Raw genomic sequence first — 23,227 nt, 5'->3', positions numbered from 1 at the left:
GGATCTGGACATGCTGGAAGGTGTCCAGAGGAGGGCCACCAGGATGAGCAGAGGGCTGGAGCACCTCTCCTATGAGGACAAACTGAGAGAGTTGGGGCTGTTCAGTCTGGAGGAGACCTTCTTGTGGCTTTCCAGTACCTGAAGGGGGCTCCAAGAAAGCTGGGGAGGGACGTTTTAGGCTATCAGGCAGTGACAGAACTGGGGGGAATGGAATAAAGCTGGAAGTGGGGAGATTCAGACTGGACTCCCACAAGGCTGGGGAGGGGTCTGGAGCACAGCCCTGTGTGAGGAGCAGCTGAGGGAGCTGGGGGTGTTCAGCCTGGAGAAGAGGAGGCTCAGGGCAGACCTCGTTGCTCTCTGCAGCTACCTGAAGGGAGGTTGCAGCCAGCTGGGGGTTGGGCTCTTCTCCCAGGCAAACAGGGACAGAAGAGGACACAGCCTCAAGCTGTGCAGGGGGAAGTTTAGGCTTGACCTTAGAAAGAAGTTCTTCCCAGACTGAGAGATTGCCCTTGGAATGGGCTGCCCAGGGAGGGGATGGGGTCAGCATCCTTGGAGGTGTTTAAGCAAAGCCTGGATGAGGCACTTAGTGCCATGGTCCTGTTGATTAGTTAGGGTTGGGTGATCAGTTGGACTTGATGATCTTGGAGGTCTCTTCCAACCTGGTTGGTTCTGTGATTCTGTGAAAGGGCTCCTGGGGGCTGCCCACACAGCTTTGCTGTCCTGCTGCAGGTGAAGGGCTCCAGCATGTTTCCCCCCCGGAGCTCTTTCGTGTTGCTCCCCAGTGAGAGGTCAGAAGAGGTTGGTTGCAGTCCACTGTGGTTGACCTCAGCTGACTTTGGATCAGCTTAAGCCTGAAGTTGTGCCAGAGAAGGGTGAGGTTGGAGATTAGGCAAAGTTTCTTTGCTGCAAGAGTGGTCAAGAAGAAGCTGCTCAGGGAGGTGGTGGAGTCCCCAGCCCTGGAGGTGTTCAGGACACCTATGGCCATGGCACTTGGGGCCAGGGTCTGGGAGATGATTCAGTGGCCATGGTGGTGCTGGGTTGCTGGTGGGGCTGGATGATCTCAGAGGGCTTTTCCAACCCAAACAACTCTCTGATTCTGTAAGAAGAGATCTCTTGCCTCTGCCTGACACCTTGGCTGCTGCTGGTCTCCCAAGGTTGCAGCTGAAAGCCAAGCTGTAGTCCCTCAGCCAGACTCCCCTGGGGTGTTGTGGTGCCTGATGCCAGCTGCTACCACCTGCAGCCTGTGCCTCTCCTCAGCTGAGCCAGAGGCAGTGGAATGTGAGCTTCCCACCTTGCCCTGCCCCTTTCCCAGCTCATTTTTAACTGGGACAGACACTTGCTGTACATATCCAAGGATCACAACAGCAGAAGATGTCCTTGTGATGACCCTTCCAACCCAGCCAGCCTTGCATGCTGCTTGGGAGGAGCCCAGAGGGTGGAAAGGCTCAAGTGTGTGGAGATGAATCTGGATAGAGGTCTAGGGCCACCCATCCTGTGTCCAGGGTGATGACATATATACAGCAGCATCCCTTCCTCCATGGAGTCCCAGACTGGTCTGGCTTGGAAGGGACCTTTAAAGCTCACCTAGACCTCCTCCCTGCAGCCAGCATGGACATCTGCAACTAGAGCCAGGTTGCTCAGAGCCCCAGAGAGCCTGACCTGGAATGGTTCCAGGGATGTGGCATCTCCCACCTGGGCAACCTGCTGGTACTGAGCAGATAATTAATAGGGATAAGGAGGACAGAGCAAGCTTGGGTGAAGCTTAGAGGTCCTCTCCCTTGGTGACACAGAGGGAAGAGACCTCAGAGGAGCTCCAGTCATGCTGGCTCTGCAAGAGCAGTGAGGGGGTAGATGCCTTCTGAAGACTGAAGAGACTTTCTGCTCTGCAGCTGAGCTTTGGCAGAGGACTTGGCACCCAAAACCTTCATGTCTCAGAGCTGCTCTCCTTGGCCCAGACCCTGTGGGGTTGTCCTTGCCCTGTGGCACTCTGCTACCACATCCCCAGGACCAGGAGGGGAGCAGAGAAGTGCTGAGCAGTCCTGGGCTCATCCTTTCACCCCTCTGGGTACCAGTGAGGAGGATCCCCAGGGATCAGCTGTGCTGCAGGGCTGTCTGTTACTGGGGGGAGCCCAGCCCTTGGCAGGCTGCAGCAGTGCCTGGCTGGAAGGCTGGGGCAAGCCTGCAGGGTGGGGAGCAGGCTGCTGCCTGGCTGGCAGCTGTCCTGTGGGTCACACTGACACAGGGGCAGGCAGGAGGTCACTGTCCCAGCACCACACAGAGCACAGCAGCTCCCTCAAGGCCATCCTGCAGCTTTGGTTGCTGTGGGGCCAGAAGAGGCCACAACAATGATCAGAGGCAGGAAGCCCTCTGCTGTGAGGCCAGGCTGGTATTCTTCAGCCTGCAGAAGAGAAGGCTCCAGGGAGACCTTCTGGTGGCCTTCCAGTGCTTAAAGTGGCAGAGGAGAAAGCTGGGGACAGACTTTGAGCAGGACCTGTTGGGACAGGGCAAGAGGGGATGGCTTGAAACTGAAAGAGGGAGATATACACTAGAGAAAAGGAAGAAATTCTGCACACTGAGGGTGGTGGGAGCCTGGCCCAGGTTGCCCAGGGAGGTTGGGGACTGCAGCTGGCTACACCTTGCCAGATTTGATCCTACTTTTCTCCTACCCCATGCTGAACCCCTCCTGTCCCCCCATGTCCCAGCCCAGCTGGTGCTCCTCAAGCTGCCCCAGAGCCTCACAGCCCCTTGCCCAAGCCAATCCTAATCAAAACTTTGTTTCTTTGTCTCTTTCTTCCTCTTTCCCTCTCCCCTCTCTCTCCCTCCCCCCAAAAAATCTCTTTCCAGGAAGTCTGCAGTGAGCTGTGGTGTCTGAGTAAGAGCAATCGCTGCATAACCAACAGCATCCCTGCTGCTGAGGGCACCATCTGCCAGACCAACACCATTGACAAGGGGGTAAGGGAGCCTGGGGGCACCCCAGCCAGTGGGCAGGGAGGGTCTGAATCCCTCTCCCACTCATTCCCAGCAATATTGATCGTGCTGGTGAGCATGGAAGTGATTTAAGAGCATCCCAGCAGCTGGCATCCAAAGCACAAGGGGGACCTGATCTCCTTGAGGATGCTTCTGCTGACTGTAGGGGGGGTTGGACTGGGTGGCCTTTGGAGGTCCCTTCTAACCAGGGTGAATCTATGACAGCAGAGAGGCTGTGCCTGGAGAGCATCTGCTCTGCAGGGCATCACACACGGCACAGGAGGTCACCAGCTGGGTGTCCTGGGAGGCCAGGCTGCCTTTTTCCCTGCTGGCTGTGCTGTCCATGGAGAGCCTGGCTGGGGAAGAGCTGGGAGAGGCTGTGCCAGCAGCTTCAGGGTGGGTTATCAGCCCCTGGAAGGAGCACACAGCAGTTTCTTCCTTCCTGGGATTATCTCAGCCCCCGGGGCATGGGGTCCGGCACCATGCCCGGAGAACGGCAGCAGGTCTGGCACTGTCCTGCTCCTTGCATCACCACTGACTCCAGGGGTGCAGGACACTTGCCAGCTCCAAGGGAACTATTTCAGAGGTAAGTTTCCATCAGCATCTGTCACTCAGTAGGACAGGGACAGGCAGATTCCTGAAGGATCCTTGGCAGAGCAAAGGGCACAAGGACATTGCTGTTTCAACCAAAACTTGATTGTTTTGACCTGGAGCCTTTGCAGATCTGGGGCATTTTTAACTCCTTCAGCACAGCCTCAGCTCCCAGCAGCTCACCCCCTGAGTCCTGGCAGGCAGCAGATGGTGCTGAAGGTGTCCATGGCCCCCCAGGGATCCCTGGCCCCTGCTGCCCAGCAAAGCAGCAGCCGCAGCCCCCCGAGGGAGGCCGGGAGGGTGCCCAGGGTGGTTCAAGCTCTGTCTTTCCACAGTGGTGCTACAAGAGGGAGTGTGTGCCCTTTGGCACCCGCCCAGAGGGTGTGGATGGTGCCTGGGGAATGTGGTCCTCCTGGGGAGAGTGCAGCAGGACGTGTGGTGGAGGAGTCTCCTCGTCCGTTCGCCACTGCGACAGCCCACGGTGGGTGGCCCCCAGCGGGGTCCTGCCTGGCCCAGGCTGCAGGGCATGGCTGGTGGGGGGGAGTAGGGGGAAGGCAGCAGCTGTCTGGGCAGATCCAGCTTCAGTTCCCAGCAGGATCTTGGCTCCTGCATGGAAATCCCCTGCCCTGCTTTCACAGCAGCTCGGTGCTCTTGCTTTGGTGCTGGGTCTGCAGCCGCTGGGGACAGTTGTTGGGTACAGCTCCATGTGTGGGGCTGGGGGCTGCTGGGGGCTGCACTGCTGCAGAGCTGCAGCAGGTGGAGGAAGGGGATTCTGCCTCTCTGCTCTGCTCTGCTCTGCTCTGCTGAGCCCCCCTTGCAGTGCTGGTGCCAGCTCTGGGGTCCTCAACACAGATAGGGACCTGTTGGAGAGGGGCCAGAGGAGGCCACAGCAGTGCTGGCAGGGCTGGAAGCTCTCTGGTGTGAGGCCAGGCTGAGAGAGTTGGGGTTGCTCAGTCTGAAGAAGGCTCCAGAGAGATCTTCTGGTGGCCTTTCAGTGCTTAAAGGAGTGAGCAGAGAGCTGGGGACAGAATTTTTAGCAGGGCCTGTTGGGACAGGACAGGGAGAGATGGTTTGAAACTCGAGGAGGGAGATTCAGACTGGAGAGAAGGAAGAAATCTGGTGGCACTGAGAGTGCTGAGAGCCTGTCCTGGGTTGCCCAGAGAGGTGGGAGCTGCTCCATCCCTGGCACCATTCCAGGTCAGGCTGTGTGGGGCTGTGAGCAACCTGCTCTGGTTGGGGATGTCCCTGCTGAGCGCAGGGAGGGTTGGACTGGAGACAACCTTGAGAGGTCCCTTCCCATTCAAACCATTCTCTGTCTCTGTACTTTTATGGCAAGCCCTGGTGCTGCTGCAGCCTCAGGGCAGCCAGGCAGGCAGCAGAGCTCAGTGCCCTAAGCTGCTTGTGGCACCCCCTTGCAGGCCAACCATCGGAGGGAAGTACTGCCTGGGCGAGCGGAAGCGTTACCGCTCCTGCAACACCGACGTGAGTACAGCTGGGCAGGGGGCAGCAGCAGGGGTGACCTAGCAGGGCTGGGTCCCCCCAGCAAGCAGCTGAGCCATATGGACCTTCTCCTCCTGGAATTCCTCCCCAGGGCTGTTTGTGTGGAGCTGGCTGTGGGTGGGGGGAGCTGTGCCAGCAGTGTTCCCGCATCCGGGGCAGGCTGAGCAGGATGCTGCATGCCTGATCTGGCTCAGGGGGTGGCTGGGTGGGGAGTGGGTGGCTGGGTGGTGTCTACCTGCAGGCCTTCAGCATGGAGAAGGGGCCCAAAAAATTATAAGGAGGTGAAGGAGGGGAGGGATCAGGGAGTTCCAGCACAGACAGGACAGAGATTGCCTCTTGCGTGCTGCTAATGCAGGCTGGGAGCAGCTCCTGGAATTCCCAGGGCTGAAGGTTAAACCTGAAGAGGAGCAGAGGAAAGAGCTGTGCTGCAGGGAAGCTCTGGGGAGCTGGGAATTGGTACCTCAGCATCCACAGGCTGCTAGTGAAGAACAGATGGTTGCCCACTGCTTCTCCTGGGCTTAGCACCCAGGCTTTTGCTCACCAGAGCGAGGGTGGCATCAGCAGACAGCCCAAGAGCTCCTGCCAGGAGCCTTCAGCAGTGCCTAGCCTGGCAGGAAGGATGCTCCTGCTGTGCTGTAGTGCCCAGATGCCAGGGCTGGTGTCATCCCCTCACAGGGCTGGTGTCAGTGGTGGCTGAGAGGGCTGTGGCAGCTCCTGCCAGGAGCCTTCAGCAGTGCCTAGCCTGGCAGGAAGGATTCTCCTGCTGTGCTGTAGTGCCCAGATGCCATCTGGTGTCATCCCCTCACAGGGCTGGTGTCAGTGGTGGCTGGGAGGGCTGTGGCATCTCCTGGTCTCCTAGCAGACGAGGTGGGCTGCTCCCCCCACCCCTGACCCCTGGCTGTGTGGCCACAGGACTGCCCCCCAGGCTCCCAGGACTTCCGTGAGCTGCAGTGTGCCGAGTTCGACAACGTCCCCTTCCGAGGGAAGTACTACAGCTGGAAGACCTACAGGGGAGGTGAGTGCTGCCCTGGGGGCCCCTGCAGGGCTGTGCAGGGGCTTCCATCTCCCCAGCTCTCTGCAGGGGGCAGGGCTTTGTGCTCCATTGTTCTGGTAGGCTCTTAGTCACCATGTCCCCTAGCCCAGGTCCTGTAGGTTGGGAAGGGACCTTCAAGGTCATCCAGCTCCAACCCTCCTGCCATGGGCAGGGACACCTCCCACCAGCACAGGTTGCTCAAGGTCTCATCCACCCTGCCCTTGAACAGCTCCAGGCAGGAGACATCCACAGCCTCCCTGGGCAACCTGTTCCAGTGTCTCCTCACCCTCACTGGCAAGAATTTCTTCCTCCTCTCCAGTCCAAATCTCCCCTCTGCCAGCTCAAAGCCATTGTTCCTTCTCCTGTCACTCCCAGCCCTTGTCACAAGCCCCTGCTGAAGTGTCTGGTGAGAAGATGGGGCAGGAGGAGGAGGCCTCTGTGGCAGAAATCTTTTAATAATGAGCAAGAGCAGCACTTCTCCTTCATGGAGTTAATGAACTTGACTGGGGAAATCCTCCCCAGCTGGGTAAGTAAACACAACCCCCAGCTGCAGCAGATGTGCTGAGGCTGCAGGGGATGGATCAATAAAAATGGAAGCAAGCTGCAAAGCAGGAAAGTCACAAAAGCTTCCCAAGTGGGAACACAGCCCCCAGGGCTGGATTTGCCCTCACTTGGACCTCTCTCCCTCTTCCAGGCCTGGCCAAGTGGTTTGAGTCCTGGGGATGCTTGGCCAGTTGAACATCAGCCCTTGAAATGAGCAACCTGGGCTGGTGGGGTTGGAACTGGATGATCTTCCAGGTGCCTTCCAACCCAAAGCTCTGTGAATCCTTGTTGGCAGCCTCCTCCTTGCCCACTCTGCCCCCCAGCTGGTAGCACATCTGCTCCTTGAGTGCTTTTGGGCCATGTGTCCTTGCTCTGGGGACAGAATCCCAGCATGGTAGGGGTTGAAGGGACCTCTGGAGATCATCCAGTCCAAGCCCCCTGCTAAAGCAGCTTTGTCTAGGTCAGGCTGCCCAGGATCACAATGTCCAAGCAGGTTTTGAAAGCCTCCAGAGAAGAAGACTCCACAACCTCTCTGGGCAGCCTCCTTCAGGGCTCCAGCAGCCTCAAAGTTAAGAAGTTCACCACTCTGGACCTCTGCTGAGCCTCTTCCCCTGCTCAGCTCAGCCACTGCCCCTTGGCACTGCCCCCTTGAGCCCTTCCTTTGCCCAAAGGTGTGGTGCTGTGGTGGTGCTTGTGCCATTTGGCCATCAGACGTTGTCCCCAGTGTTGGCTTGGGGAAGTGTCCTGAGTATGGAGGATTGCTCCACTGGCTTGGATGTGGGGGGACACTGACCCCACAGAGGGAGAGGGAAAGGGGAAGAGGAAGGGAAAAGGGGAAGGGGAAAGGAAAGGGGGAAGGGAAAAGGGGAAAGGGAAAAGGAAAAGGGGAAGGGGAAAGAAAAAGTGGAAGGGAAAAGGGGGAACAGAAAAGGGAAAAGGGGAAGGGGAAGTGAAAAGAAAAAGGGGAAGGGAAAGGGAAAGAGGAAGGGAAAGGGAAAGAGGAAGGGAAGGGAAAGGGAAAGGGAAAGGGAAAGAGGAAGGGAAGGGGGAGGGGAGGAGAAGAGAAGGGAAGAAGAGAAAGGAAGGGGAGGAGAAGGGAAGGGGAGGGGAGGGGAAGGGAAAGAGGAGGGGAAGGGAAAGAGAAAGGGAAGGGAAAGAGGAAGGGAAGGGAAGGGAAAGAGAAAGGGAAGGGAAAGAGAAAGGGAAGGGAAGGGAAAGAGGAAGGGAAGGGAAGGGAAAGAGGAAGGGAAGGGAAGGGAAAGAGGAAGGGAAGGGAAGGGAAAGAGGAAGGGAAGGGAAGGGAAAGAGGAAGGGAAAGAGGAAGGGAAAGAGGAAGGGAAGGGAAAGAGGAAGGGAAGGGAAGGGAGGGGAAGGGAGAAGAGAAAAGGAAAAAAAGGAAAAGGAGGGAAAGGAAGGGAAGTGGCCACCCACTGAATGCCTGATGCCAGCCACAGGGTCCCTGGCAAGTTGATGTTGGCTGCACAGGGCCAGTCCAGCAGGGCCAGCACAAGGTGTGCTGGGGCTGATTCCTAACAGTCCTGGAGCCCAGAGCCCAGGAGTGCAGGACACAACCCTGGTGAGAAGTGCTGAGCTCAGCCTTTCAGAGCTCAGCAGTCAGCAGTGAGCTGTTGGAATGCAGCTTTGATTGTTTGCTTGCTTTGCTTTGTTCACTCAGTTGTTCATCCTGCTCTTGGCGGATGCAAGAGCTGAGGGAGAGTGGAAGTGGCTCAGGGGGCTGGGACTGGGCTGGGGAGGAGCAGGGGCTTGCAGAAAACAGGAGATTGCTGGTCATAAATTACAAGGCATTTTAATTCCTCCCTGGGACAGGGCAGGCAGGAGGAACAAAACATCCTCTGAGGCACCACAGAGCCAGATGAGATATTCTGTCCTGTCCTAATAGCTCTGCTGAAGATTAAAAGGAGGACCCTTTAGGTACTGAGCTGAAGAGCTCTGAGCAGGATCAATACCTTCACCCAATTTGCTGTCATCTGCAAACTCACTGAGGGTGGCCTCAAACCCTTTGTCCTGATCATTGATAAAGAGCTTAGAGAGAACTGCCCCAAAACTGAGCCCTGGAGGACACCCCTGGTGACCAGCCAGCAACTGGAGCTAACTCCACTCCTCACCACTCTTGGGGCCCAGCTCTCAGACAGGTTTTTACCCAGCAAAGCCTCTACCCATCCAAGCCATGAGCAGCCAGTTTCTCCAGGAGAATGCTGTGGGAGACAGTGGTAAATGCTTCACTAAAGTCCAAGCCTTCACTGTCCTCCTCAGGGCCCCTGGAGCTCCCTCCCTAGCCAGGAGAGAGCCTGGGATGCTGTGGAGGGCCTTGGCCCTCCTTGGAAGGGTTGGTAGAACCCCTTCTCTAAGGGGCTTGCCCAGGCATCCTGCTTGGCAGCATGGCTGCAAGCTGCTGAATTTCCCTCTCCTGTCACCTCCTGTTCCTCTCTCTCCCGGCTTTCCTCTTTCTTCTGCACCAGCTGCATTTGGGAGCTCCTAGGCACAGCTGGGCCACTCCTCCCCCTCCAGCTGAGCCTGTCTGAAGTGCTCTGGTGAGCTGCAAGTTTTGCAGGCTTTGGTTGTTCCCAAGCTAGGTGCTTCCCCCTCTGGCACACAGCTCCTGACTGTTGCTGGTGCCTGCAGGAAGTCAGCTGCCACAGCCCAGGCTTGCTTCTCACTGCCAGGGTGGTGCAGGCTGTGGGATGCTCAGAAAAGGCAGGAAAAGCCTTGATCTGCACCAGCAGTTGGTAAGATCCAGTGATGGAGGCAGGAAGCTGCTCTGCTCAGGTGTCTCCTTCCATAACCAGTCCCAAGTCCTCCTCCCAGGCACCACAAGTCAAGGTCCAGCTCTCCAGGCTCTGTTGCTGTGATGGTTCTTGGGCAGAAGGTGCTGGGGAGCAGGGGTTGTAGCTATGCCTTGAACATCCTTCCCCTGACCTCATCTTTGCTGTGAAAGACTCAGTGTCCACCAGCCAGGAGCAGGAAGACAGGAACAGGTTGCTCTGGCCTAGTGTAGCTGTTCTGGCAGCTGACAAAGTTGGTTGCTCTGCTCTAGGAGCTGAAAAACCTTGGGCAAGTGCCTTGAGAGCTGCTGCCTCAGTTTCCCTCTCTGTCAAATGGGCAGGAGGGTGTTGGCAGTGCCAGGAGAGCCAGGAGGGCCCAAGAGCAGATAAGAACAAGTCAGTTTGTTTCCTTCCCTGGCACATAAAGCATCTCCCAGGCTGTGCAGGAGGCACAGTGCCTCTCCATGTGTCAGTGCCCATTCAAGGGCCTTGACCTGGTGCTGATCAATAGGAGGAGTCCCTGGGCTCCTCCGGGGGTCCCTCTGCTTGGTAGGGACAATCTCCTGGGCACCTGGAGCTGTGCAGTGAGCCAGGCACACGATGGAGGCCTGGAGAAGCTCCAGATCTGGCTCTTCACTTCTTTCCTCTCCTGGGGGGGCATCATCTGAAGCTGTTTCTCCTTGCCCAGGGGGTGTCAAAGCCTGCTCCCTCAACTGCCTGGCCGAGGGGTTCAACTTCTACACGGAACGAGCAGCAGCTGTGGTGGATGGGACGCCCTGCAGGCAGGACTCCAACGACATCTGTGTCAATGGGGAGTGCAAGGTGCTGCCAGGGGAGCCTGGCCATGAGGGAGGGGGAAGGACAGAGCCCTGGGCAGGGAATGCTGCCCTCTGCAGGGACTTGGGCATCCCTCTGCAGGGACTTGGGCATCCCCCTGCCCAGCAGCCAGTCTGGGAGCAGGAGCATGTCCCTGAATCCCAGCATGGTGAGGTTGGAAGGGATCTCTGCAGCTCACCCAATCCAACCCCCCTGCTAAAGCAGGGCACCCACAGCAGCTTGCCCAGGAGCACAATGCCCAGGGGGGTTGGAAGCTCTGCAGAGAAGGAGACTCCACAACCTCTCTGGGCAGCTGCTGCAGGGCTCCAGCAGCCTCACACCAAAGAAGTTTCTCCTCCTGTTCAGATGGAACCTCCTGGGGTCCACTTTGTGCCCATCCACCTCTGGCACAAAGCTGGGGCTGGGTGGGGGAGATGTTGCTGAGCACTGCCTGGGGGGTAGGGTGTGATGGAGGGGAGTGAGGTGGAACCCAGGTGTGGGGAGCAGAAGGCCCCCCAGGACCACTGACTCCTTGCTGCTGCCTCCTGCAGCACGTGGGCTGTGACCGTGTGCTGGGCTCTGACTCCAAGGAGGACAAGTGCCGTGTGTGTGGGGGAGATGGCAGCTCCTGTGAGACCATCGAGGGTGTCTTCAACCAGTCCCTGCCTGAGGGAGGTAGGCAGCAAGCAGCCTGGCCCCAGCAGCCAGAGTCACCCCACCCCATCCCCCCCCACCTTGAGCCCCTCCTCGACCTCCCCTGCTCCTGGGGACACGCAGGACAAGCAGGGACAGATCCCACAGGGACACCCCCAAAGAGCAGGACCAAGCTACAAGCAGGGAGCTCCTCCCTGCCCTTCTCCAGCCAAGCAGCACCATTGCCACCCATAGAATCATAGAATCAACCATGTTGGAAGAGACCTCCAAGATCATCTAGTCCAACCTGTCACCCAGCCCTAAGCAATCAAGCCCCCAGCAGCCAAGGCCCTGGCAGAGGCCACCAAGCTCCTTCCCTCTTCCCCCAGCTCATGCTGCCCTCAAGCCAGGCTGTGGAGATGCCCATGGAGAGCCCAGCCCCACAGCACCTCCCCAGCACCTCCAGGCTTGGAAGCTGAGCACCACTGCTGACCAGCTCTGGGTTGTCTCACAGGTTACGAGGAGGTGATCCAGATCCCCAAGGGCTCCGTCCACATCGACATCAGGGAGCTGAACCTCTCCATCAACTACCTAGGTGAGCTGGGGTGGGGGGACTGGAGCTCCTTGATATGCCATCTCCCTGAGGTGTGGGAAAGGACCAGCAAGGGAAACCTCCCTGCCCAGCAGGGAATGGGGTTGGGATCTCAGCTTGAGTTTGGAGGTGGTGGAAGGCAGCAGGGCAGTGTGTCCCTGGCCAACTGTGACCCACACAGCCCTTGTCCCACCACATCATTGCCTCTATCCTGCACTCATTGCTTGGCACCAGAACCCTGATCCAACCCCACACTCCATGTTCCTGACCCTCTGTGCTCCTTGGCATCCCTCCTCCACCAACATCTCAGGTCAGGGGTTAAACCCAGCCCTGCTCACACTGTCCTTAGGCTTCAGCTTCCAGCCAGCCTCTGGCTCACTTTCACAGCAGGCTGGTTCCTTTCCCCTTGTCCTCTTTCTGTCCTCCAGATGATGGTCACACAGGGGTGGGCAGGCTGCTTGCTGCTGGGAGCCTCTGCAGCAGCTCTCCAGGAGCAGAAGCCTGGCTAGATGCTGACACCAGTGGGAGGTCACAGCAGGGCTCTCCTGGTGGCATCTCTCCAGGCCAGATCCCTTTGCTGGGTTCAGAGATGCCAACCTCCCTTCCTGCCCATGGGGCCCACCCAGGCTGGATTCCTGTGCCCTGGAGGCACTGCTCAAACTTCTGTCACAGCTGACACCAGTCACTCCCTCTCCAGAATCATAGAATCCTAGAATCAGTCAGGGTTGGAAGGGACCACAAGGCTCAGCCAGCTCCAACCCCCCTGCCATGGGCAGGGACACCTCACACCAGATCAGGCTGGCCAGAGCCTCATCCAGCCTGGCTGCAAACACCTCCAGGGATGGAGCCTCAACCACCTCCCTGGGCAACCCATTCCAGGCTCTCACCACTCTCATGGTGAAGAACTTCTTCCTCACATCCATTCTGAATCTCCCCATTTCCAGCTTTATTCCATTCCCCCCAGTCCTATCACTACCTGAGAGCCTAAAAAGTCCCTCCCCAGCTTTCTTGGAGCCCCCTTCAGATCCTGGAAGGCCACAAGAAGGTCACCTCAGAGCCTTCTCTTCTCCAGACTGAACAGCCCCAACTCTCTCAGTTTGTCCTCATAGGAGAGGAGCTCCAGCCCTCTGCTCATCCTGGTGGCCCTTCTCTGGACACCTTCCAGCATGTCCAGATCCCTCTTGTAACAGAGGCTCCAGAACTGGATGCAGTACTCCAGGAGTGGTCTCAGCAGAGTGGAGCAGAGGGGCAGAATCCCCTCCCTGGCCCTGCTGGCCACACTTCTCCTGCTGCAGCCCAGGCTCTGCTTGGCTCTCTGGGCTGCAAGTGCTCACTGCTGGCTCCTGGTGAGCTTCTCATCCCCCAGCACCCCCAAGTCCCTCTCCTCAGGGCTGCTCTCCAGCCACTCACTGCCCAGCCTGGATTTGTGCTTGGGATTGCCTCGACCCAGCTGCAGGACCCAGAATCTGTCCCTACACCTCAGTGGGAGCAGAGGGAGCATCCTCATCAGCCAGTGCCCCCCAGAGCGTTGTGGCAATGAGGAGGCTGGCAGCAGTGGTGCAGAGCTCCAGCGCCGTGCCGGTGGCAGGGAGCGAGCAGGGACAATGTGGGAATGAGAGCAGGAGAGGAGCCGAGGAGATGATCCCCCTCTAGTGCCTCGCTTGGGCAAGCACAGGCAGGCTGCCGGGGACCTGCCTCCTCCGGGAGCCCCAGCGGCACAGACCCGGCTTGCAGAGCAGGATTTGAGTTTGGCTTCATGGGCACAGCTTGTCACACTGCCAGCTGCCCCCCACCACCCCCCCAGGGAGCTGGCTGAGCGCCCTGCAGCAGCAGCCTCCCACAGCCAGCTGGTGGGCAGGCTGAGAGAGGGCAATGGGGACATTAATCCATGATGGGGACATTATTCCCACCTCTGCTAGGGACATTCTGGGTGACCCTGGCCCAGACACCTGCTTTGCTTGCCCCACCTGCTCTCTCCTGATGGATGGAGGGTGATGTGCTTTTGTCACACAGCCACAGGGCTGGTTGTGGTTGGGAGAGACCTTTTAAGATCATCAAGTTCAATCTTCAACCCATCAGTGCCAGGTCACCACTAAACCCTCAGCACCACACCTCCACAGCTTGGAAACCCTTCCAGGGATGGGGACTCCACCACTGCCCTGGGCAGCCTGGGCCAAGAAGAAATTGTTCCTCAGGTGCAACCTAAACCTCCCCTGGTGCAACTTGAGGCCATTTCCTCTCATCCTATCACTTGTTTCTTGGGAGAAGAGACCACCCCTCCCCTGGCTCCAGCCTCCTTTCAGGGAGCTGTAGAGAGCAATGAGGTCTCCCCTCAGCCTCCTTTTCTCCAGGCTGCACACCCCCAGCTCCCTCAGCTGCTCCTCCCCAGCCCTCTTCTCCAGACCCTTCCCCAGCTTTGTTGCCCTTCTGGACCCACTCCTGTGCTGTAACCATGCCCTGGGCCTGGCAGCTGAGAGGTGTCCAGCTGAAGCTGGCCCTGGGTGCTGAGTTCAGCAGCTGCCCTTTGCTCTCTTGTCCTCACAGCACTGAGAAGGGAGGGAGGAGAGTTCTACATCAATGGGAAGCTCTCCATCGACCCTCCGCGCCGCTTTGACATCGCAGGCACAACCTTCCACTACAGGAGATCCCCCGAGGAGCCTGAGTCCCTGGAAGCCTTGGGGCCCACCAACATCACCCTCTTTGTCATGGTTGGTGACCTGGTGCTCTCCCCCCACACCTGCTATGGGTCTGCTCTGGGCCAGAGAGATCCTCCCATGACTTCCTGGAGCTAACCCTGCCTCATCTGCAACCTAACCCTGCTGTCCCTCAGCTCCAGCCCAACCCTGCTGTCCCTCAGCTCCAGCCCAACCCTGCTGTCCCTCAGCTCCAGCCCAACCCTGCTGTCCCTCAGCTCCAGCCCAACCCTGCTGTCCCTCAGCTCCAGCCCAACCCTGCTGTCCCTCAGCTCCAGCCCAACCCTGCTGTCCCTCAGCTCCAGCCCAACCCTGCTGTCCCTCAGCTCCAGCCTAACCCTGCTGTCCCTCAGCTCCAGCCTAACCCTGCTGTCCCTCAGCTCCAGCCTAACCCTGCTGTCCCTCAGCTCCAGCCCAACCCTGCTGTCCCTCAGCTCCAGCCCAACCCTGCTGTCCCTCAGCTCCAGCCCAACCCTGCTGTCCCTCAGCTCCAGCCTAACCCTGCTGTCCCTCAGCTCCAGCCCAACCCTGCTGTCCCTCAGCTCCAGCCTAACCCTGCTGTCCCTCAGCTCCAGCCTAACCCTGCTCTCCCTCAGCTCCAGCCCAACCCTGCTCTCCCTCAGCTCCAGCCTAACCCTGCTGTCCCTCAGCTCCAGCCTAACCCTGCTGTCCCTCAGCTCCAGCCCAACCCTGCTGTCCCTCAGCTCCAGCCCAACCCTGCTGTCCCTCAGCTCCAGCCCAACCCTGCTGTCCCTCAGCTCCAGCCCAACCCTGCTGTCCCTCAGCTCCAGCCCAACCCTGCTGTCCCTCAGCTCCAGCCCAACCCTGCTGTCCCTCAGCTCCAGCCTAACCCTGCTGTCCCTCAGCTTCAAACCATTCCCCCTTGGCCTGTCTCTAGGCACCCTTATGGAAAGTCTCTCTGCAGCCTTCCTGTAGGATCCCTTCAGGTCCTGGCAGGCAGCTCTAAGGTCCCCCTGGAGTCTTCTCTCCAGGCTGAACCACCCCAGCTCCCTCAGCCTGGCCTCACAGCAGAGCTGCTCCAGCCCTTGGATCATCTTTGTGGCCTCCTCTGGACCCATTCCAGCAGCTCTGTGTCCATCTTCTGCTGAGGGCACCAGAACTGGAGGCAGAATTGGAGGTGGGGTCTGAGCAGAGCAGAGTCAAGGGGCAGAATCCACTCTCTTGCCCTGCTGCCCACACTGCTCTGGCTGCAGCCCAGGATCTCTGTCTCCGATGGTGCCACCTCCATGGCTGCACCACTGCCAGCACTGCTGGCTGCCATCTCAGTGTTGCAAGGGACTGGAGAGGGAAAGTGAGGATGTCTCAGCTGCCCTGGAGGGCATGCTGAGCTCATGGGATGGACCATGCTGGGCTTTGGTGGCACTGATGCCTTGCTGGTGGCACTGATGCCTTGCTGGTGGCATTGATGCCTTGCTGGTGGCACTGATGCCTTGCTGGTGGCACTGATGCCTTGCTGGTGGCATTGATGCCTTGCTACTGGCATTGATGCCTTGCTGGTGGCACTGATGCCTTGCTGGTGGCACTGATGCCTTGCTACTGGCACTGATGCCTTGGTGCTGCTTCTCTCCACAGGTGCTGGTGCGGACGGAGCTGCAGGGGATCCGCTACAAGTTCAATGCCCCTGTGGGGAGGGACAGCTCCAACCTCTACTCCTGGCACTACACCCCATGGACCAAGTGCTCTGTGCTGTGTGCAGGGGGTGAGTTTTGACCCCATGTTGGCTGGGGGGGTTGGGGGAGGGTCATGTCTTCACTTCTCTGCCCCCCACATGCAGTGTCTGGGCCTCCTGGGGGACAGCACATGGATGTTAGCAGCTGCTGTGCTCCAAAGGGGCACTCAAGCTTCTACATAGTCCCACCCTGGGCTCAGCCACATGCAAGCTGGTGGCCATCAGCTTGATCCTGAGGGCAAAGGGTCAGGGCAAGCAACCTGGATCACAGGATGTCAGGGGTTGGAAGGGACCTCTGAAGATCATCAAGTCCAACCCCTCTTCCAGAGCAGGACCATAGAATCCAGCACAGGTCACACAGGAACACATCCAGATGGGGCTGGAAAGGCTCCAGAGAAGGAGACTCCACAGCTCCTCTGTTCTTCAGCTGGATCCCAAGTCTAGGTGGTAGAGGTGATGGAAGATGGCATGGCAGGCTCGAAATCCATTTTCTTGTGGGATGCAGGACAGGTTTGTCCATCACATCAGCCCCTCTGGCCTTCAGATCTACCTGTTGGGGAAAGGAAACACCTCTGATGCTTCCCTGGATCCCCTGGGGATTGACACAAACCTGGCTGAGTGGTGGAGCTGGCATTCAGCGCAGGCAGTTTCCAAAGCAAGAGCCCCAGCCTGGTCCTGTGCAGGCTTCAACAAGATCTTGCCACCTCCTCTTCCAACTCTTCCACCCAATACTGCCCAGAATGTGTCACAAGGCCAAAGTTAGAAGAAGTTTATTTGAGGACAGGATCCTTGGAATGCTTTGGATGGATCCTGGATCCTCTGTCCTGGCTGGTGAGCCTTCAGTCACCCCAACCATTGTGTTCTGAAGATGTTGGAGCTGAAGGAGGCCTTGGTTACAAGAAGTGTACAAGAGAATGGTTGTAAAGAAGTAGGCTCAGGCTTGCTGAGCTGCCCCCAGGGACAAGTCCCTGTCCCCATTGCTTGTCCACGTGGGAGCAGGGCTGTGGGGCTCCTACTGCAGCCTGGCTCAGCACAGGATCCTTCTCTCTTTCCCCCTTACCTCTTTCTCCTGACAGGCAGCCAGGTCCAATCTGTGGTGTGCAAGAAAGCCTCTGATGGCTCAACTGTCCTCAGCCACTTCTGCAGCCCCCAGAACAAACTGCCGGAGCGGCAGCGGCTGTGCAACACTGAGCCCTGCCCCCCAGCGTGAGTGCCAGGCCTTGGAGCAGGGGGGAGGGAAAGCCAGAGTGGAGCAGGGTGGAATTCCCACATCCCTGCCATAGGGAAGCACCCTACCACTACGGGGACAGGTTGGGAGAGTTGGGGCTGTTCAGCTTGCAGAAGAGAAAGCTCCAGGGAAACCTTAAAGCAGCCTTCCACAGTGCCTGAAGAGGCTACAGGAGAGCTGGGGAGGGACTTGGGACAAGGGCTGGGAGTGACAGGATGAGGGAGAATGGCTTTGAGCTGGCAAAGGGGAGATGGAGGCTGGAGAGGAGGAAGAAATTTTTGCCAGTGAGAGTGGGGAGACACTGGAACAGGTTGCCCAGGGAGGTTGTAGATGTCCCCTTCCTGGAGGTGTTCAGGGCCAGGCTGGATGAGGCCCTGAGCAACCTGTGCTGGTGGGAGGTGTCCCTGCCCATGGCAGGGGGCTGGAGCTGGATGACCTTGAGGGTCCCTCTTGCTCCCTTTTGACAGAGAAAGGGAGATGCAGAGGAACTCCATGATTCACCCAGAGCTACCTGGGAGGCTGTGGCCAGAGCCAGGACTAGAGCTATGTAGAGGAGTTATGGGGGGCACCCTTGGAGCCCCCCTGCCTCTCAGAACGTTGATGTTTCGCCTGCCTGCAGCTGGGTGATTGGGAACTGGTCCGAATGCAGCCGGAGCTGCAACGAAGGCGTCCGCACGCGCAGCGTCTTCTGCAGGCGCAGGATCTCTGCTGCTGAGGAGAAGACCTTGGATGATGCTTCCTGCAGCCAGCCACGGCCAAAGATGCTTGAGCCTTGCAATAACCAGACCTGCCCTCCAGAGTGGGTGGCTCTGGACTGGTCTGAGGTAAGGGCTTAGCGTTGGGCATCACCTGGAGCTCAGGAGGTCAGGGCGTGGGAGGTGGCTGCTGGCCTCGGAGAGCATTGTGTGGGAGATTCCAGCTCTGGAGTGCTCAGCACAGACAGGGACCTGTTGGAGCTGGGCCACTGAAATCATCAGAGGGCTGGAAGGCCTCTGTTGTGAGGCCAGGCTGAGAGAGTTGGGCTTGTTCAGGATGGGGAAGAGAGGGCTCCAGGGAGACCTCCTGGTGGCCTTTCAGTGCTTTAAAGGGGAGCCCAGGAAGCTGGGGACAGAATTTTGATCAGGGCCTGTTGGGACAGGATAAGTGGGGATGGGTTGGAACTGAAAGAAGGAGATTCAGAGTGGAGGGAAGGAAGAAACTGATGATGCTGCGGGTGGTGAGAGCCTGGCCCAGGTTGCCCAGAGAGGTGGGAGCTGCCCCATCCCTGGCACCGTTTCAGGTCAGGCTGTTTGTGGCTCTGAGCAACCTGCTCTGGTTGGGGATGTCCCTGCTGAGTGCAGCAGGGTTGGACTGGGTGGACCTCGAGAGGTCCCTTCCCAACCACTCTGTGACTGACTCAACACCAGCCTGGCAACTGAGGGTGGGAGCAGAGGTGGGGGGGGGGGGGGAGCAGTGCTGCTCTACATCCTGACCAGCTGTGTCCTCTCCTTGCAGTGCACCCCTAGCTGTGGGCCAGGCTTCCGGCACCGCATTGTGCTCTGCAAGAGTGGTGACCACGGAGCCACCCTGCCCACCTCCCAGTGCAGCCAAGCCCCCAAGCCCCCCACCAGCATCAGGTGCAACCTGCGGCGCTGCCCCCCACCCCGCTGGGTGCCTGGCGAGTGGGGAGAGGTAGGCACCAGCCTTGGATGGGCTTCCTGAAGGGCAAGACCCTCCCTCACCTGCCCCTCAGATCCCAGAGCACAGCAGGCTTCCACCTGAAGCCCAGCAGAACTTCATGTGGCCACCACAACTGCCTGGGGAAGTAAGGGCAGGGAGCAGTGCAGGGCAGCTTTGGGGCCACTCACTCCAAGAAGGACATTGAGGAGTTGGAGCAAGTCCAGAGAAGGGCAACAAAGCTGGGGAAGGGGCTGGAGAACAGGGCTGGGGAGGAGCAGCTGAGGGAGCTGGGGGTGTGCAGCCTGGAGAAGAGGAGGCTGAGGGGAGACCTCATTGCTCTCTGCAGCTCCCTGAGGGGAGGCTGGAGCCAGGTGGGGGTTGGTCTCTTCCCCCCAATAATAAGGACAGGAAGAAAGGGTCTCAAGTGCACCAGGGGAGGTTTAGGTTGGGCCTGAGGACCAATTTCTTCCTCAAAAGGGTTGTCAAGGCCTGGCCCAGGCTGCCCAAAGCAGTGGTGGAGTCCCCATCCTTGGAGGGGTTTTGAAGCCATGGAGATGTGGTGCTGAGGGCCATGATTTAGTGGTGCCCTGGCAGTGCTGGGTTAAGGGCTGGACTGGATGATCTGAAAGGTCTCTTCCAATCCAACTGACTCTGAGCCTGTGACCTCTGCTGATCCCTGGAGGTTCCAACCAAGCTTTCAGGGAAGTGAGGCCACGGCGCTCAGCTGAGCTGCTGAGGTCCAGGGGAGGGGCAGCTGGATGCCAGCCCCCTTTGCAACTCCTAGACCTGGCTGTGCCCTCTCCCACCACCTTGGCCAAGCCGTGGTGGTCAGTGCAGGTCAGTGCTGTGCTGTCTCCTGGCAGTGCTCTGCGCAGTGTGGCCTCGGCCAGCAGCGGAGATCCGTCCAGTGCCTGGCTCACACCGGGCAGCCGTCCAGCGACTGCGTGGAGACCCTGCAGCCAGCCAGCATGCAGCAGTGTGAGACCAAGTGTGAATCAGGACCTACAGACAACCCTGAAGGTGAGGGGGGTGGGGGGCAGACGGGGGCATGGAGCACTGCCATGGGGCTACGTGGTACAGGCACAGCAGAGCCGCACGGGCGAGGCTCCCCGTGGGCTCCCCTCTGGTCCCAGGGCCAGCTGGCATGGTGTGACCCTGCTGAATGAGGTGATAGTATCTCTGTGAGGAGCAAAGGCTGAGAGCCTGGGGCTGTTGAGGCTGGAGAAGAGCAGCCCCAGAGGGGATCTGAGCAATGCTCAGCAAGAGATAAAGGGTGGGGGACGAGAGGCGGGGGTCAGACTCTTGCCAGAGGTGCAAAGAGACTGGAAAAGGGACAGCAGGAACCAAAATAGAAGCCAGGAGGTTCTATGAGAAATTTGTTGGTTTGAAGAGTCCCAGATCCCTGCAGCAGGCTGCCCAGAGAGGTTGTGGAGTCTCCTCCTCTGCAGAGCTTCCAACCCCCCCTGGCCATTGTGCTCCTGGGCAAGCTGCTGTGGGTGCCCTGCTGGAGCAGGAGGTTTGGGCTGGGTGAGCTCCAGAGCTCCCTTCCAACCGTGCTGGGATTGTCTGGACTGCAGCTTGACACAGAGAGGCTTTCAGCAGTGAGTTTCTCAGCAGCTTCTCCATCCTGGCTGCATCTTGCTGCTCCCTGGCAGGAGCTGAACAGCCAGGATGGAAAACCAAATTTGGGTGGCAAGAAGGAGGAGTTCCTCAGCCCCTAGGGCAGCTGTAACCTTCCTTCCCTCTGTCCCCCCTGCAGAGTGCAAAGATGTGAACAAGGTGGCCTACTGCCCACTGGTGCTGAAGTTCAAGTTCTGCAGCAGGACCTACTTCCGACAGATGTGCTGTAAAACCTGCCAGGGGCACTAGGGACAGTGCCACCCCCGGGGCAAAACTGGAAGGCAGAAGCTCCACCAGAGGAGTCACCCAGCCAGGCCCTCCCTCTCCACCTCGGGCATCTCCCCCTGGCCCCACCACAGACACTGGTTGTGCTTCCAGAGGGAGCTGGTGGCACCCATGCCCCCCTCCCCCACAGAGCAGCACCTTTTGACACCCCTCCCCCTCCCCCTGAGCTTCACCAGAGCAGCTTCCCACTTAAACCACTGCCAGCTGCTGCAGAGACCACCACAGCCCAGCCTGGCAGGAGCCAGGGGACGAGTGATGGCAGAGGGAGAAGCTGGGCAGACCGTGGCAGCAGGGGCAGGACCTGAAATCCTGAAGTTGTTATTTATTAGTAGAGGTCCCAGGTCCTGCAGGTGCTGAGAGCCACCAGAGAGGCACCACTGCCCCATCCTGCCTCGTCCTGCCCTGTGCCCACGTCCCAAGGGCACCAGTGGGCATCGTGGGGGCAGCCCCAGGGGAGGCCAAGAACCCCAGGGGCTGCTGCCCTTCCCTTGGGGATCCCAGAGGAGACAGGGAGGAGGTTTCAGGTGCCAAGGGTGGCTTGTGACTTCTGGGTGCTGGCTGAAGAGGAGCTGCTGTGGGGTGGGGGTGGGAGTGGGGGGCAGCAGGAGGTGGGTGGTGTTGGTTTGCTTCCTGTCACCTTGGGCTGTGGAGTGGGGGACAGGGAGCAGGTGCCCCAGGGAGCAGAGTGGTGACCCCAGTTTAACTGGGAGTGGGTCACTCAAGCTCTGCTTTGCCTGGGGGACTCTTCCTGGCAGCCCTGGTCCCTGTCCTCACCTCCAAGCCAGAGCTGAGGTGGAGGCTGAGGTGTGCTCAAGGCTGGGCTCACCCCAGGGGTGCTCAGGACCTGCTGGGCTGCAGGAAGCACAAGGGGATGTAGGTCACAGTGTCCCCATGGCCAAGCCATGGCTCAGGACCAGTTTGCCTGGTCCTGGCAGGGCCCTCCCCAGCCAAGGCCACAGACTCCAGGGCTGCTTGGCCTCCAAAGGTGCTTTACTTCCAAAGGTGCTTTGCCTCCAAATGGTGCTTGGCCTCCAAAGGCAGGGTGGGTGCTGGTCCCAGTGCCACCCACTCCTCTGCCCCAAGGAGACCTCCAGTGATGGGAACAGAGCAGGCTTGGGGTTCCTCCAGGTCACCTGCTGGCCACATCTGGGGGCCAGGACACATCTTCTCCATGGGCCACCACAGCCTGCAGAGGAGCCCTGGCTTTCAGCTCTGCAGCCCCTGCTTGCTGTGCTCCTTGGTGTGCTGAGGAGAAACATTCCCAAAGCTTCCTGCATCACCAAAGTGGAGAATCTTGCCCACAGCCCTGCTGGGTTCCTCTGGAGTTGGGGACAGGTCCTCCCTAGGCTGCAGGGAGGTGGACAACCCTCTGCCCCTCCAGCAAACCTCTCCACCCTGCCGGCCCTCCCCTGTTCCTGCCCCTGCTCTGTTCTCTTCCTCTCCTCTCCTCTCAGCTCCATCACAGCTTCCCTGGTGCTCAGCATAAACCAAACCCCTCCTGGCTGTGGAGTGGGACCTGGCTGTGTGTCCTTGCTGGTGCCATGCTCCATGCTGAGGTTGTGGGGAGGGGCTGGGGGGGTCCTCACCTTTTTATCTAGATAGCTGTATCATGACAAATGTTTAACTCACTAACTGGGGGGAGGAGGAGCGACCTAAACGCCATCATTATAATAAAGGAGTAGCTACCACCCCGCCTGCACCTTCTGCTCCCACTCCTCTTCCTCCAGCAGCCAGCCTGGGCCAGCCCCTCTCACCCAGGAGGGTCTCACACACACACACACACAACTCCTCTGCTGGCAGGAGACCTCCAAGGTCACCCACTCCAACCCCTGACCCACACCAAACCACAGCCCCAAGGACCAGGTCCAGAGTGCTCAGGGCTTGAGCAGCCCAAGGGTGCTGACTCCAGCACTGCCCTGTGCAGACCATTCCAATGGTTGGGAATCCTTCCAGGGAACCCTTTCCAAACTTTGGGAACCCTTTTAGTGTCTGAGCACCCCCATGAATGGTGACTCCAGCACTGCCCCATGCAGACCATCCTAATGTTTGAGAATCCTTCCAGGGAACACTTTCCAATGTTTGGGAATCCTTTTAGTGCTTTGAGCACCCCCAGGAATGGTGACTCCAGCACTGCCCCATGCAGACCATCCCAATGTTTGGGAACCCTTCCAGGGAACCCTTTCCAAACTTTGGGAATCCTTCCAGGGAACCCTTTCCAATGTTTGGGAGCCCTTCCAGGGAACCCTTTCCAAACTTTGGGGACCCTTTTAGTGCTTTGAGCACCCCCAGGAATGGTGACTCCAGCACTGCCCCATGTAGACCATTCCAATGTTTGGGAACCCACTCAGTGAAGAAATATTTCCTGATATCCAGCCTGGACCTCCCCTGGCACAGCTTGGAACCAGTTCCTCTACTCCTGGTCCCCTGCTAGGACCTCCAAACGAGCTCCTTTTGACTCCACTGTCACCTGGAGAGGTTGGACCTTCCTTGGGGTCCCTTCCCACCTGGCATTCTGTGATTGCATGGAGCTGGGCAGCCCCCCCACAGCTCCTGGTGCTGCTGCTGAGGGAGGGCTTTGAGGAGCAGGAGTGGTT

General features: G+C 58.9%; 1 protein-coding gene across 1 annotated transcript in view; it reads left to right on the top strand.

Moving 5' to 3' along the window:
* Positions 1 to 20,597, top strand: part of ADAMTS10 (ADAM metallopeptidase with thrombospondin type 1 motif 10) — a 40,719-nt gene extending 20,122 nt beyond the window's left edge. Inside the window, exons 11-24 of the mRNA XM_054396102.1 lie at positions 2,845 to 2,952; positions 3,894 to 4,039; positions 4,977 to 5,040; positions 5,971 to 6,073; positions 10,106 to 10,239; positions 10,785 to 10,908; positions 11,381 to 11,461; positions 14,003 to 14,166; positions 15,745 to 15,871; positions 16,918 to 17,047; positions 17,689 to 17,893; positions 18,564 to 18,740; positions 19,592 to 19,748; positions 20,488 to 20,597. Of these exons, the coding sequence (XP_054252077.1) occupies positions 2,845 to 2,952; positions 3,894 to 4,039; positions 4,977 to 5,040; positions 5,971 to 6,073; positions 10,106 to 10,239; positions 10,785 to 10,908; positions 11,381 to 11,461; positions 14,003 to 14,166; positions 15,745 to 15,871; positions 16,918 to 17,047; positions 17,689 to 17,893; positions 18,564 to 18,740; positions 19,592 to 19,748; positions 20,488 to 20,597 (1,830 nt within the window). The remainder of the gene's footprint in view (positions 1 to 2,844; positions 2,953 to 3,893; positions 4,040 to 4,976; positions 5,041 to 5,970; positions 6,074 to 10,105; positions 10,240 to 10,784; positions 10,909 to 11,380; positions 11,462 to 14,002; positions 14,167 to 15,744; positions 15,872 to 16,917; positions 17,048 to 17,688; positions 17,894 to 18,563; positions 18,741 to 19,591; positions 19,749 to 20,487) is intronic.
* Positions 20,598 to 23,227: the final 2,630 nt, after the last annotated feature.

This window comes from Indicator indicator, chromosome 36 (genome assembly GCF_027791375.1).
Source record: "Indicator indicator isolate 239-I01 chromosome 36, UM_Iind_1.1, whole genome shotgun sequence".
NCBI classification, from domain to species: Eukaryota; Metazoa; Chordata; class Aves; order Piciformes; family Indicatoridae; genus Indicator; species Indicator indicator.
This window is presented reverse-complemented; position numbering and strand designations above follow the sequence as displayed.